Raw genomic sequence first — 17,056 nt, 5'->3', positions numbered from 1 at the left:
TCACTTCTTTTGATTTAGACCAGTGCCAAAAGTGGAAGCTCGAAAGATACGAGGTAAACGAAGAAAATGTCAGCGCTCTGAAATTTTTACATCTATACCGATTAAAAACGTTGAAAGAGATGCAAATTATAGGCAGGAGCAAAAGCAGAAGAAATCCAAGTATTCAGTGCCAGTGAAACGTCGACTTGTTAAATTTGTATTTTGTACTAATTTAACGTGCTGTAAAGGACTGTAATAACATTTCTTATCGTCTAATATGACTCATTAACATCGTTCTTATGTGTTGATTTAATTTTGTTATCAGTGAATAAAAATTAAATAGAAATGTGAAAATGGTATAGGGATATTCACTTTGCCCGGGTACCCGAGCAAAGAGAATAATTAACTGTATTTTCTTTCTCAAATCATATCACTGTCCGTAGGTACGGGAAACGAATTGCTGTTTTTTAGATATGTGGACAACATGTGTCACAACCAATGTCATGAAGTTTTTAGTTCGGGAGCACCGAAATATAGCCTCTGGCATTATTTATTCTTAACTTATCCGCTTTGCCCGGGTTTCCCCTATATGGAACAAGGCTTCATGCTTTGGTCTAGCATTGCGGAATGAGCGCTAGTTCGAATCTTCATGAAAAAATCATCGTGCTAACCATACGTTACCCTCATATTGTTAGATGATCGTTAACCTCTGCTGAGGCACGTGAACGTTAGGCCAGTAGTCGGCTGATAGGCCTGGCCCTCCATGGGGTGACTCCTAATCGACTTTTTCTTGGTTAGAACTATGTACCTATAGATTTCATGTATACTTATACCAAATGCTACGTTCTTCATAAAGTGAGTCTTTTATGGATCCAAATAGTCTCTAGTCCACACCTGTGGAGTAACGGTTAGCGCGTCTTGCCGGGAAACCATGGCGGGCCCGAGTTCGAATCCCGGTCGGGGCAAGTTGCCTGATTCAGGTTTTTTCCGGGGTTTTCCCTCAACCCAATTTGAGCAAATGCTGGGTAACTTTCGGTGCTGGACTTCGGACTCATTTCACCGGCATTATCACCTTCACTCATTCAGACGCTAAATAACCTGAGATGTTGATACAGCGTCGTAAAATAACCTACTAAAAATAGTCTCCTTAACCCTCCTGCTACCAAAGGGATTAGCCACTGATAATTTTTTAGTACTGTTTCCATTTTTGTTCATATTTATTTTTTAAATTCCTTGTATTTCTCTGTTATATGTCTACTAACATTTAAGAATAATATAAATAATTCGTCTACTTTAAGAAGTAATACGCTTTATTCATGTGGGGTGATCTCGTTATCCCCTTGGTAGTCTGTGTCATGAAAATTCCAGGATATCAAATTCAATCTGTAGGTTAATTTTCTTCATTTATAAGTCTGTCTGGTTCCAAATTATTTCCTTTCGTGTTATTTATATCATCACTCATATCGTTATTTATATCATCATGAACTTTCGTTTCCAATTTTTTTTTATTCCTGCGTGTTGTGGTTACTCTAAAAGCGATTTTGTTAGAAATAATTAATATTAGTGGACCATTTTTTCTAAATGATCCTTAAAGTATTTTTTTTTATTTTAGTGGGTTATTTTACGACGCTTTATCAACATCTTAGGTTATTTAGCGTCTGAATGAGATGAAGGTGATAATGCCGGTGAAATGAGTCCGGGGTCCAAGACCGAGAGTTACCCAGCATTTGCTCATATTGGGTTGAGGGAAAACCTCGGTAAAAACTCAACCAGGTAACTTGCTCCGACCTGGAATCGAACTCGAGCCACCTAGTTTCGCGGCCAGGCGCGCTAACTGTTACTCCACAGGTATGCACCCGTTATAGTAGGCCAATAAGTGATGTTCGAACATCTGAATTTCAACAAAGAACTAAATATTGTTTTATTGGATTTACATTTTTATTTATTAATTTATTTATTTATTTTTAGAACTTGTTATAGATTTTTTACAATTTCATTTAGTTATAAACAAATCTTTTGAAGGTGTCCTTGGTTGTATAAAGTGTATTCCAATATTTCAATTTCAACATATAACTGAAATGATTTCCAATTTATGTTCTAGTGTTGTGACATTCATAGCTTATAGTTGTGTTGTCTATTATGTTAAAACTATTTCTAAGCTTTGAGGAGTTTGTCTTGAAATAGAAGTGAGGAAAGTTTAAATTTACTGTAGGCTATACTGGTATGTTATCTCACAGTGTCACCAGTAACATACCTAAAGTTTTTTTTTTAATTTTGGTATAAGTTTTCAGCAATATGGAACGGGACTTTTGAACCTTCCTGTATTTTTAAAAATATGACGATTATTTTACATTTTTACATTTTCTGGAGGTCTACAGTCAATAATACATAAATTATTAAACATTCTAAATTCTTAACAAAGATTGGTAGGATATGATTTTGATGGGGGTAATACAATTATCCCCCCCCCCCCCTGGTTTTAGTAAGTTGTAATAAACCTAGGTAGCAGGAGAGTTAACATCCTTATCTCAAAATTATAATAATTTATTTAGGTTTTTCTGTCAAGATCCATGTTTGATGCGTAAAAGTGGACAATATAACTGAATTATAAACATGTAAATATATATTATGGGAATAATTTGATCTTGTTTTGAACGTACAACGTTAAAATATTACGTCCTATTTCTATATTTGTTATTTATTTCCTCCATAGTATCAACTTCACGTGGTTATTGTGGTTCTAAAGTAATGAAAGGTGTCATCTTCATTAAACTTGCATGGAAACAATAATAATTACAGTTCGCTATCATATCATTATACTTACTTACTGCCTTTTAAAAAACCCGGAGGTTCAATGCCGCCCTCACATAAGCCCGCCATTGGTCCCTATCCTGAGCAACATTAATCCATTCTCTATCATCATATCCCACCTCCCTCAAATCCATTTTAATATTATCTTCCCATCTACGTCTCGGCCTCTCTAAAGGTCTTTTTCCCTCCGGCCTCCCAACTAACACTCTATATGCATTTCTGGATTCGCCCATACGTGCTACATGCCCTGCCCATCTCAAACGTCTGGATTTAATGTTCCTAATTATGTCAGGTGAAGAATACAATGAGTGCAGTTCTGTGTTGTGTAGCTTTCTCCATTCTCCTGTAACTTCATCCCTCTTAGCCCCAAATATTTTCCTAAGCAACTTATTCTATGTTCCTCTCTCAAAGTGAGAGTCCAAGTTTCACAACCATAAAGAATAACCGGTATTATAACTGTTTTATAAATTCTTTCAGATATTTTGACAGCAGACTGGATGATAAAAGCTTCTCAACCTTCTCATATCATTATACACTGATATTATTTTGACATTCGATTGGAATTCTATACACAAGATACAGGGTGATTCAAAAAGTTGTGCTCACATTGACGGAGTTTACAAAGGAATTGGAGTATAACAAGTTTACAATACGAACTCATGGTCTAATCTAGGAAGTAATCCTGAGTCAGTGTAAGTCTGTAAATGTCACGAACTACATAATGGACAACATACCAATGGAGTAATAGTAATTTATGCAAAAGTAAGCAAAAATACATGAACTTAACGATTAAGTTTGTATCACACCAAAAGTTGTTGGAATTAGCGATCACCATATTCAATGCAGGCACTGCATCGTCAAAGGAAACTCTGGTGCACTCCCAAATACCTCAGGAATCACCAGAACCAATCATATGCTACCAAGTATTCTGGCTAGACGTGTTTCTGAGTCTTCGACAGGAGTCTCGTAAATAGAGCTTTTCATATAACTCCTAAAAAAGCGAGCAAGAGATACAAAATCAGGTGACCGAGCTGGCCATTCACTCGGACCTCCTCTTCCGATCCAACGTCCGAAATATGCAAGATTTAGAAAGTCTCATGATACAACAAGAGTAAAGTTGGTACTGTGCCCTGTCCCATCCACATCTGATGACGCACCATATGTGGTAAGTTTCCTAAAAACTGTGGAAAAATGTTGTTGAAAAAATTTGTAAATATCCTTATTGAAATGAGATGGCAGGAGATGAAATGCAAAGTATGTTTACATCCGCAGTGTAGTACCAGACATTGCGGACTTGTATAGAGTCAGGATCCGGCTGCTTTGGAGACCTATTAAACAACTGTTCCATTAGAACCCTCTATAAGCTTTTTCAGTTTGAATATAATCTTTTCAGGCACCCAATCATCTCATATCCAGGCTTCGGTCCTGGGCACAGAAACGCATGAAGTCCAGAACGCACGGGCATTTAGTGTTGTGTTGGTCGAGTGGAGTGAGAGATGGAGCGCGCCGTTACTTCGTGTCTCAACATGTAAACAGTCCGTCATAGTACGGCACAAAATATATTTCACCCTGTACAGATGCAGTATATACAGTACATTCCTAGTATAGACAATAAATGTCTACCATTAAAGTATTAACGTGAGTTGTAACCTTCAATCAGGTGTCCCTACGCCGAAGCCTGTTACACGTAACGCAGCCAAGCAGCAATACACACAACGGTAATGCACATTATGAACCCACCTGTGCTGTTGCAGTCACCCCACACGGGTCATGACGTCATTTATACTCCGTGGACTCTAAACCTCATACTGGTTACTCTGTGTCCCTAGGCCGAAGCCTGCTCATATCACACAGTGAAAAAGATTTTAAGATTTATTTTCATATTTAACATGTAGTTTCTTAATCGGTATTTAACGACGCTATATCAACTACGCTGTTACGTAGCATCGGTCGACTTAGTGATAGCGAAATTAATCCAAGATTCATCACGGAATTACTTGAAATTCACCTTACAATCGGAAGAAACACTCATGTAATCAACCTAAGCTGGATTCGAACACGCCCCAGCACAGCCTCTGAGCAGGAGTCCCGCTCGTTAAGCGAAATTGCGCCCGAAGCCTTAAATTTAGCTTCGCTAAGCAAAACAATGTCATCAACTGCGTTCAAAATTCACTACTGGGAAGAGGATATTTATCTAGCTCCCATAGAGACTGAGTGTGTGCCTCTTTGTCATGTGTTTGTTCTGTGTTGTTTTTATCGGTGGTCTTGAATCATGCTAGACACATGAAATCAAATGTCTAATGTTTGTTCATAATCATCATATAAGTGTGCACAAAACGTTCTTAATAAAATTATTCTAGAAGGTAGTAATAGTGGTAGTGGTGGTAACATTGATAACGTTTAAATTCAGAAGGTAGGATCATGTACCTTCTAGTTTTACGCCAGAATTAACTTAAATTTCTAACTAAACCATATAAATACATGCAGAATTGTTGACAAGTAATTTCACCATTTAATTTTATGGGGCAGTATACAATTTCACTTGGTATAGACTTCATAATCTTTTTTTCTGCTATCCAAAAATTTTCTGAACTTGGTATAGATATCATTAACTTATGAAATGAATAAAACAGCTTACTTTTGTTCTGGAAACACATCTTTGTAGCATTAATTATGTGTGAAAGTAACAGAAATAAAATTACTATCATGTTTGGGAAGAAAACGAGATGATAATAGCTGCAAAAAAAAAAACTTTAAATCTGTCCATTTTAAATTGATAGCAGACGTAGTGTTCGCTAAAAGGCTAAAGCGCCAGTTTCCACATTCAGATTCGGATTGAAATCCAAATGAGATCCTGTTTACCATGTCATGATTTTACCAATAAAAATAAAATAATTAATTCACTATCGTCCTAAATTAAATATATGAAAATATCGTACTACCATTGTGAAGTGTCCACGACGGCAGACGTAATAATTACTCAATCGACGAGAGATTAATAATAACTCGGTTCAAAGGACCAAGAAAGAAGCCATACATATAGGCTACACGCACTAGTTGACCTGGTTGTGATTTGCCGCAAAAATGCTTTGCTTACCTGACAGCTGCATTCAAGGCGCCTTTTCCGTCTTCTCCGACCGCTTTCGATTGCGATTTTGCTTGAAGTTGCTGAAATGAACGAACACCGTAAGAATGGACACATAACAAGATATGATGGTGTTTGGTCATCAATATAAAAGAAATTCAAAACACGAGAAAACTGGTAGCTACTACTAAAATGTGTTAATTAATTCGTGAACATAAACATACATAATTATACAAAGATTCTACAACGAAAGAGTCGGCCTGGTTGGCGGAGTTGGTAGCGCTGGACTTCTATGCCCGAGGTTGCGGGTTCGATCCCGGGTCAGATCGATGACATTTAAGTGTGCTTAAATGCACAGGCTCATGTCAGTAGATTTACTGGCATGTAAAAGAACTTCTGCGGGTCAAACGTTCAGGCACATCGGCTACGCTGATATAACCTCGGCAGTTGCGAGCGTCGTTAAATAAAACATAACAAAACAACGAAAGATGCAAACACAGAAGTTCTGCTAATAGGTAATATATAATAATTAGAAATTGGTACCAGTAGCCTATCATGTAAATGACACATATTTTCTTATTATACGTTTCACACAGTGCTATTTTACGTAATCTTGTGTCAAATGGACTCTATGCAACCAATATCTAACAGATAGCATTATCTTCATAGAAACTACAATTGAAGCGGTGAGATCAATAACCATTCAAATCCACTTCTGGCCATTCATTTTTTGAAAATTTGAAATAAAATTTTGAGTATTTCCACAAGTGTCACGACTTTAAAAGTTGGCACACTACTTTGTCTTGATCTCTAAAACAACCAGAAATATTACGTGCAAAAATAATAATTAGGTAAGAAATAATAAAAAAAGTTCTTTTGCATTTTTCTCGAAACTTGTGTAAATGGACTTGGTTATTGATCTCACCGCTTCAATTTTCTCCTATCATTTTAACATGACTATGCGAAAATGAACATTTTACTCCTAAGAAATAAAAAAAATGCTAGAGATTCCCTACTTGTACAATACAGTAGGCTACAGTATTTCCATTTGGAATGAGACAATGGAATCCAAATCTAACACGAATTCGACTTTAAAAGTGTTGTTTTCTAAATTATTACAATATGTTACTACTTCAACGATTCTTAAAGGGATTCTAACTTCTGCTTAATTCGGAGAAATAATGTATTTTAGGTATTATGTAAATTTTTAGACACATTAAGGCTAAAGGAAACACAGAAGAAGAGGGGAAGATTGCATTGCGCATTCGTCGACTCTAAAAAGCATTTGATTCAGTATAACGTGAAGCATTGTTGTACTAGCTATGGAAAAAAAGAAAAATAATGTTGTCGAGGATGACCATATCAGCAATATACGAGAAAGTTGAGTTTTATGTAAAGTTCGATGGTGACAGAGTTTCGGAAAATGTGACTACCCGTAGAGGGGTTAGACAAGGGTCCATACTCACCTCTTCCTTTTAATATATTGATGGATGATATACCAAAGATGATCAATAATATCGAATCTGAAGCTCCAATTTCAGACGATATCTGCATACCTGCACTCTTATATGCAGAGAATGACCAAGACAATTACTTTTAAAAATGTGGCTGGGATACATAGCAGGGATGAGACATGGACATACGCTGGACACACATTGGAAAATGTGAAACATTTAATATATTTAGGGGTTACTTTATCAATGAATGCAAGACGGACTAAGCATACTGACATAGCGAAACACAAGTGCAGGGTAAAAAGTGCCGAAGAATTGAAATTTGATCACTAAAGTGCCAGATATTGCTGCAGAAACACTGAAGAGTATACGGAGTTGTGGTAAGGTCATCTATGTTGCATGGGGCGGAAATATGGGGTTGGGAAAATACGGGAAAATAAATAAGATACAAATGGATTTCCAGCTAATTGTTGGACGTTAAAGGAGTTTGGACTTCAAAACGAAGCAATTCACACGAAAGTCAGAGAGGTAAAGTACGGGCTAAGAACTATATTTGGGGACCAATCGTTTTTGCGGGCTATTTGTTACAGAGTTCAAAAAAGAGAGAGGTGGGAAAAAGGATGGACTTATAAACTGCAGAGAGGACTGCATCATATAAAAAAGAACGAGCAAGATGAGGATAAAGTGAGAATACATGTTACACACATGAACATGCGGGAACGGAAAATTGTTAAATAACTGTACACCAACTGTCACTTGACTAGCGTGCAATGGAATTTGCAAGACAGGCAGGTCAATAAATCTTGTTAACACATTAATGGTTTATAATGAGATCCTACGCATAATTCTTCCTTTTGATTTGAAGTTTTGTAAGACCTTGTTGACTCTAAGCATAATCCTTCCTTTTCATTTGAAGTCTTGCAGTACCTTGTTGACTCTAAGCATAATTATTCATTTTCATTTGAAGTTTTGTAAGACTTTGTTAACCTTAAGCATAATTCTTCCTTTTCACTTGAAGTTTTGCAAGATCATGTTGACTCTAAGCATAATTCTTCCTTTTCATTTGAGCTTTTGTTACGCGTCGGTTAATTCCTTTAGAAGCATGAGAGGTTTGCAACTAGCTATCGATAATATTTTAAGGTACAAGAAGGATTTACAACTAGTATCCGAGAATCCTTTGATAAAGGAACTCTCTAGTTTATTATCTGTGCAGTCATCTAGCTGGAGGGGGTAAAACTGAAGTCGCAAAGAAAACATACAAATACGTATTCTCTCCGCTCGCCCACCCGCCCACCCACCCACCCATCCATCCATCCATGGCATTCTTGTTGACTATTTTTGGTTTCATGTTAGAGAGAATTCTGAATCAGCTACAAACGGAAGTCTTTCAAAATTATTTTTAAGATTAGAAAGTAGAATTATAAGTTTTCTGTGCATGTAACAGCAATTAATTTTAGTGGCTGAAATTCTGTACCACCATAATTCTGTTCTGTGTATCCTTTTCAATTAAAATGGACCATTTAGAATGCCTGGTATTTCGATTTTTTTGCGGAAATGAAAACGCGAAGAAAAAAATTGCAATCTGATTTTCCCTGTAAAATGATAAGTTACAGAGTATTTTGGATCTAAAATTTGGAATAAAGGCACACGAATTAGTCAAAATCACCTACTTGTATTTCCGGGCAACTACATTTTTTCAATGTTATTTGGTCCGTGAACTTTCGGCATACAAGCGGTGGATATCGTGAAGTGATACACTGAAAGAGTTTCTCGGTCATTACTTTCTGTACTACTCATCAAGAACGTTATCTCTTGACGGACTGATGGAATGTTGACAAGGGAAATGAGGAGAAATGCCCATCGCTGAGATTTAAACTTCTGACCCCCAAAATTAAAATCAACGATGTAGTTGTTCGGCTAATGACTCATGTGGAAGAACTCAGATGTGAGATCATATCAAGAAATTCTCATAGTTGCTTGCTCCGTGAGTCATTCGCCGTAAAATTCGATAGGAAGATATCTATATTGGAGGAGTTACCACTTGTTTTCTGTACCCCTGACAATGATTATGAATAGATAGTGGATGCGGGATGACTTAAGGAAAAGTGAAGTTGTTTCGTATCAGAGTATATGGCACGTGCCGCACCGTCCGTGTTTTGTGTACCTGGCGAGTACAGCAGCGTACAAAACGAATGAACCCCGATCTGTTCATAGTAACATTGCAACGCAATGTGTGCAGTTGTGTTATCCTGCTCAAGTATTTAGTACACGTTGAATATGTTGTGCTGATCCATTCATAATAGCAAAACAAATTCGCTCAGAGATACGAAATGCAATTAAGAAGTATGAGAGTGACATTTTATGTATTAACGAAGACAATATCGTGTGTAATGCATGTAAAACTGAAATAAAAACCAGAACAACTCAGGCTATAGAGAAACATTGCAACAGTACATCGCACAGGAAATGCGTTGAAATGAAATCTGAGGAACCATCTACATCATCATCATCATCATCATCATCATCATCATCATCATCATCATCATCATCATCATCATCATCATCATCATCACCATTTAGTTGTGCGGGTATAACGACACGTGCAACATGATGCTCAGTACAAATGAGGGGTTTGCCGGAAAAAGGGCGTATACGTCAATATGGCGAATTGAGATACATGCAATCTAAGATTTTAAAACGCACCTGAATAAAATGTTATACACTCACGCAGCCCTGTTCTGCAGGTATGTACAGTACAATGAAAACAAAATTTCGCTACTATAATTAGCGAATCATTCACTACTTTTTAAACTGTGTCCCCGAAGAAGGGCGTACAGGTCTATCCGCCTTTCTTCCGGCAAAGCCCTCAAATATTCCTATAAAGAAATTGAGTGATCCCCATTTTAGAGGTTTTCTTCAGAAATTCTCTCGATACAAAAACTGTTTAAGCGATAGGCGAAGACGATTCAGCTTCGACAACTTACGAGAATATATCGTCGTTTACTGCAACGCTGGTAATTGCATCAATGAAGACGACGACTGAACCTTGCAAGGTATGTACTACAGTACTTATTTTTCTCTTCCTTCTGACTGTACGAAGATACAGTAGCATGTTGACGTCGTCTGTTTACGTTTAAAACCTGTTCAGCCAATGGTCTGAATGAAAAAAATGTAACATATAGTAAATGTGCACTTACTTTCAACGATAACTCATCCCGCATCCACTGTCTATATGAATTTAAAATGATAGGAGAACGAGAGTATCCCACAATAGTCTTTACTTACTACCGATAATGCACTTGCCAGTACTGGAACCCAGATTCCAGGCGTGGGAATGTGACATTCTAATCTGCCGTCTAAACATGTGCAACAAGCATGAATGCAGTATGTTTTTATATTAAGGTGAGAACAGGAATCATCTAAAATATGAATATGTTGAGCGAAATTCATTCTTGCGTGACTTTAAGGTAATGAAATATCTTCCGAGTTTTAAGTATAACAAAGAAAGGAATTTCAATCTTTAACCACACTGAATACCTCTTTAATAATAATGCCATTGTCTATCGCACTTAATGATTCCATTCTTCATCTTTCTATCACAACTCATCTCTCTTTTCTGAAGTTCGTCCTCAATTCGACCAGCTATATGAGAGAGAGAGAGAGAGAGAGAGAGAGTGAGTGAGTGAGACAGAGACTGAGAAGAGACGCTTTATTCATTCGTACAATCGAGGCATAGGAGCTGAGTAGGGAATGAATGAAGAAACCTAAATTAAATACCTCTCAGCTGAGCTTAAGTCTAAGCCAGTCAGCACTTGATTCATAATATTTGGCCGCTGAAGAACAAAAGGCAGATCCTGCAGATGGCTGACTTGATGTGTCATTATCCACACGCTCCTCTTCTTTACCCCAAACCCTTACAATTACTTCCCTTTTCCCAGCAGAAAATAATCTTCTTTTTTATTTTACCACAGACCCAAAATGTCGACACGAGAAGTTTAGCACAAAAGCAAGGCTAAAGTACTACTGAAAGAAATCGATCTTCAGTTTGCAAACACTTCCGGTTGCCACAATCAAACTTGATGAACAACTGATCATCAGGGAAGGCTGTTTGGAACCATTATTATTATTATTATTATTATTATTATTATTATTATTATTATTATTATTGAATATATTATCAGCTTCAAATACAACGACTGATAGCTTATCATCGGGGAAGATTATTTATATGCTAAACAGAATACTCTTTTCTTTCTCTAGGATTGCGACAGAAGGCCTCCACAGCTATCGTCGATCCTTACAAGATATTTTGTTCAATTTTGGTGTTAACCCTTAAATTAACCATTTTTCCTATAGGATACAACAGGTTAATAAGCTATATGCTATAATTTTAATAGAATAGAAAAAAATTGGTAGGAACATTAAAATTTCACAATACTATAATATTATACAACGTATAAAAAAAAACAAAAACAAAAACATTTAGATACGGTCAATAAAATGATCAATTAATATTGGGAGGAGATCTAAATGCAAGAATTGGCCAGTCACCAGTGAAAGATATAATAGGGAATAATGGAGAACAGACATTGAATGAAAATGGCAAAAGTTTAAGAAACTTTGCTGTTTTTAATCATTTAAAAGTCACAAATTCCTTTTTCAGACATAGAGATATTCACAGATACACGTGGACTAGCAGAGGTCAGAAGAGTATAATAGATTACATCTTAGTAAATAAAAGATTATCGTCCCAAGTGCTAGATACAAGGGTTTACCGAAGCTATGATGTTTCTTCAGATCACTTTGTGCTAATGACCAAAATTAAAATTTTGAAAAAAAAATGGCTGAAGTTAAGAACTAAGAAAGAAAATGAAAGTAAGAAACAAACATTTAAGGTACATCTATTAAAAGAAGATAGTATAAGGAGATTATACTGTCAACGTTTGGATAAATACTTGGATCAGCGAGGAATTAGCCTAAACGTTAATACAGAATGGGAAGACCTTAAACAAATCATAATACAAGCTGCAACAGAAGCTCTTGGAAAAAGAAATAAGAAATTAACAAAGAGAGGACTTAGTATATGGAATGATAAAATTGCATCACTAATCAAAAATAAAAAAGAAGCATATTTAAAATATTTAAATTCGAACTCTGAAAGTGATTTAACTGAATATCGGAAACGAAGTGCTCTTGCTAAAAGAGAAACAAGAAAACTACATAGACAGAGTTGGGACAGATATATCAGCAATTTAGAATATGATGCTCGTGGAGCTCAAACATCGGCATATAAGATAATGAGACATTTGAATAAATCGGAAAAGGATACAGTAGAATTAAATAATATCGCTGAAGATGACTGGCTAAAATATTTTAAGGAGCTTTGGACCTACCCTATTGATATCAAGCCACAACAAAAAAGTAACGAATACAATGAAGTAGATAATATTACAATGGAAGAATTAAATGATATATTAAACACATTCAAAGCTAATAAAATTCCAGGCAGCGATGAAATGAATATAGAGTTAATTAAATATGCATCGCCTCGATTAAAAATGCGCTTTCTAGATGTTTTAAATATATGCTGGTCCACTTTGCAAATTCCAAGTGAATGGAAAATAGCTATAATACGGCCAATATTTAAAAAGGGCAAAAGAGACGAATGCAAAAATTATATAGGTATAAGCCTTCTAAATACAAGTTATAAAATTTTTGCTAAAATTATAACAAGACTCTAAATATCATATCGGAAGTTCTATTAAATAACGAACAACATGGATTCCGAAGAGGACGAGCATGTACAGACTGCATATTCATAGTAAAGCAAATAACTCAGAAAAGAAGAGAATTCAATCAAGAGACACACCTGCTATTTATAGACTATATAAAAGCTTTTGATCAGGTACTACGAGAAAAGCTATGGGACATTTTATTACATAAAGGATATCCACAACATCTAGTGGAAATGATAAGGCAAATGTATGAAAGGACGGTCATCAGTATAGATAAAGGAAATCTTAAAAATATTTTAAATGTCAAAAAAGAAATTGTCAATTTAGGAGTAAGACAGGGCTGCCCATTGTCGCCTACACTTTTTAATATTTATTTAGACGCAGCAATAGCCGAATGGCAAGCACAGTTGAAGTATGATTTCAAAGTAGGATCGACGATTTTAAATACTATTCTATTTGCCGATGACCAAGTAGTCTTTGCTGATAAGGAGGACAAACTGCAGCTAGCTCTTTTTCAGCTAAACAAAACAATGTCCAAGTACAATCTAAATGTCTCTCATGAAAAAACGAAGGTCATGGCCTTTAATGGGAAATATCAGATACGTTCCAAAATTATCCTCAACAATATGGTATTAGAACAGGTGCGACATTTTAATTATTTGGGGTGTGATATATCTTTCGATGAGGAGAGAGATCTCAAACAAAAGGTGCATAAATTTCAAAGTATATGTGGCACCATAAAACGAACACTAAAAAACAAAACACGAAGAGACACGGTTTTAAAATTTTATAAAACAATGGCAGTACCAGTATTGGCTTATGGAGCTGAGACTTGGGCCATGAACAGAAGTGATAAAAGAATAATAGAGACAGCTGTTGAGGGCGGCGGTGGTACGATCATCCGCTCCTCCTCTTTATCTTTCTTATATTGGCTGCTTTCGCCAGGTGGACGGCACATTGGAAGAATTGGATGTGCGCAGTGGAAGACTTTTAGAAATGAATAGTGTGAATTTGTAAAACAAATATAATTAACAATAATAAGTAACAATGTACATAAATGGAAAATGAAATAACAATAAATATGACATAGGTGAGTGAAGATAGGACAAACTAATCTGAAATGATATCCCCAGGATATGTAAATCATGTAACACAAGGCTGAGGCCAACACACTTATAAGTGATTAAACCATCAAATGTGGCCGTCTCTCGACAATCAGTGACTAACCTATTAACCATATGTTCATGAACCACTCTATATATATATATATATATATATATATATATATATATATATATATTAACTATCTGAGTATGAATCTGAACACAACACCCAGCCAGCACATTAACTTAATACATGATCCATTCGACCATAGATACCACTCAGTCTAACTAACCAAACTATAAATACACGTACACTCAATAAGAGAGAAACTCTACCCAGCATAAGGCATTACATGACTGATCACTATACATTACCCATTGCACATATTGCCCACATAAACTGTGCACATTGCACTAACACAAATCTCTGCACTTTACAAAATGAACACCCAACGGAGAGAGAGAGAGAGAGATGAAGACAGATACACGTAATAAGTAACGGACGATAATTCCAATCTCAAGGATCGTTTAAATAGCAACAAAACTCGACGCATATAATAACAAAATAGCGTCGAAGGAAACCAATAATCAAATGGAGCAGGGAAAACAATAAAACAATATGTGAGACCGTAACCGCTGCTCTATCACTCTAACCGTCTCGGAACATGAACTCACGTTTCAAATCATCTCCTTACATAATTCCCAATACAATTTACCTCAAACACACACACACATATATATATATATCACAAATATGTTACTCGATGCAAATACTAAAACTTGCCCCCAAGACGTATCACTAGCAAGCGATGTTTCAAACTACGATCCACTAAAATCCCAAACACACACGACGCAATTTAACTACTCCACTGATCTATCTCCAACACGTACAAAGCCCGAGTCACGTTATCTATATCTGCCGCGTACCAAAATGCTAAGTCTTGTTAAATGTTTCTGCCGCGTACGAGAGCTTGAATCTGAGCCAACTGTTTCCGTGTATCTCCCGCGTACGAGAGCCTAAGTCTTGTTAAGTGTATCTGCCGCGTACCGGAACCCGAGTGACGTTCTGTGTATCTCCCTTAAAACAGGTAAGCTCTCTCCCCCTCTATCCTCGTGAGACTTAATGAACCGGCCAATAGGGTTATTTGGAAAGAACAAATGAAGGAAGTGATAGCGCTATCTATACTGTGAAGTCTGAGAGCGCTCTGACGGATGAAGTGACGTACTAGGTGAACGGCCGTGGTCGTGGGCACGGCTCACAGCTGAAATGAGATTCTTAAGATATGTCGCTGGCTGTACTCTTAGAGATCACATTAGAAGTGAAGATATAAGAGCACACCTGAATATTTTTTGTTTGAATAAGAGAATAGAAGAAAATCAAGTTCAGTGGAAGGAATATATATCCCGGATGCCGGATGAAAGATTAGTAAAACAGGTTCTGCAATATCGCCCAACAGGTATGCGTGATATCGGCAGACCTAGGCGTCGTTGGGAAGACAACTTCTGAGACGAAACAGGCCAAATGGCCTATCTTGTTGATGATGATGATGATGATGATATACAAATGTGGACATTGCGATAGTTGTTTTCTTTACGGTCCGACAAGGTTTAATAAACTAGTGCGAGAAATGAAGCTTTGCCAAGTTAAGGGTTAATGGTTACTAGGTGGGATGTTATTCTTGACACAGTCGTGAGGACCAGAGTATTATAGTTTGTAGGAGAAGTTACGCACTACATTACAACTAATGAATGCGATGCCGATATGGTGTCCAATGCGGACCAAAAATCGATTTGAATATGAATCCACGTCACACAGAACATTATCAATGACTGGGGAAAAGACGACTGAAGGTGGTGTGGAATGCATTTCATCTATTATCCACTTCAACACCATTCAGGTGGTTATTTCAATGTCAGGACGCCTTGCAAAGGAATAATACATTTGCAGTAAATGGGCAGCAAAATTTTGCAAACTTGCGTATAGAATATGACTGGAGCAACAGTGGTAAGATCACAGAGCTCCTGGATGCTTAAACTACTGGAACCGCAATTAACGGAAGTGTCGCTTCTGTTGCTGGATTCGTGATCCGGTCAAACCAACGCGAGTGTGCCGACCAAAGTCTTCGGCAAGAGGGATGTAAATTTGAAGACAAAGATTACACCACCTAAAACCACTAAGTACTGGCAACCTCTTGACGTCTATTTCTTTCGCCAGTATAATTTTTGCATTACGCATGGAAGAGTACATGCATTATGATAAGAAGAATACCGTCAACCTGCATGACAGAGTTTTCAATTTTAAGTTGCGTTCTCTTATATACAATCAGTTGAGTGCACCACAGTAACAACCTATGCTCAGTTATACGTAGAAGGCATCTGGATACGTGTCACAGGACACGCCTCTTATGTTCCGTAATGTGTTGGACACAAATTTTGCTGTCTTTGGCATATGCAGTACTTCTGGGTGTGATTCCAGTGTCGCCATTATCTGCTTGTAATGCGGGATTCAACTTTGCTTGGAAGACTTTTACACTATATTACCATGACGTGGAATGAGGTATGTATATGACATTTGTAACTTTATTATGTTGTAAGCCTACATAATCTCTCTCATCATTTAGGCCTACATGTCTCCTAAATCACAAGTAAATCACAAGTGAAAGTACCCTCAATTTCCAATATTAAACGTGTTAGGCCTACTACTCCCAAGCCTTGGTTTAGTTAATGAACTCTTAAGAGAAGTACGGCCAGACAATTATGTGTCTAAAAATCATGCGAAAGCATAAGGCTGAGGATTAGGAAAACCAAATCAAAACTCACTTAAAAAGTCTTGAAAGGTTTAAAGTTAACTAGGCCCCACAGTATGGCACTAACTAAACACAGCAAAAT

At 36.8% G+C, this 17,056-nt stretch overlaps 1 protein-coding gene across 1 annotated transcript in view; it reads right to left on the bottom strand.

Annotated features, from left to right (window-relative positions):
- The window catches only part of LOC138691230 (zinc-regulated GTPase metalloprotein activator 1-like), a 344,216-nt gene that overhangs the window by 214,341 nt on the left and 112,819 nt on the right, over nt 1-17,056 (bottom strand). The window contains exon 6 of the mRNA XM_069813038.1: nt 5,888-5,958. Coding sequence (XP_069669139.1) covers nt 5,888-5,958 — 71 coding nt within the window. The remainder of the gene's footprint in view (nt 1-5,887; nt 5,959-17,056) is intronic.

The sequence above is a fragment of the Periplaneta americana genome, chromosome 16, assembly GCF_040183065.1.
Source record: "Periplaneta americana isolate PAMFEO1 chromosome 16, P.americana_PAMFEO1_priV1, whole genome shotgun sequence".
NCBI lineage: Eukaryota > Metazoa > Arthropoda > Insecta > Blattodea > Blattidae > Periplaneta > Periplaneta americana.
Note: the sequence above shows the minus strand (reverse complement) of the source record. Positions and strands in the feature narration are given on the sequence as shown.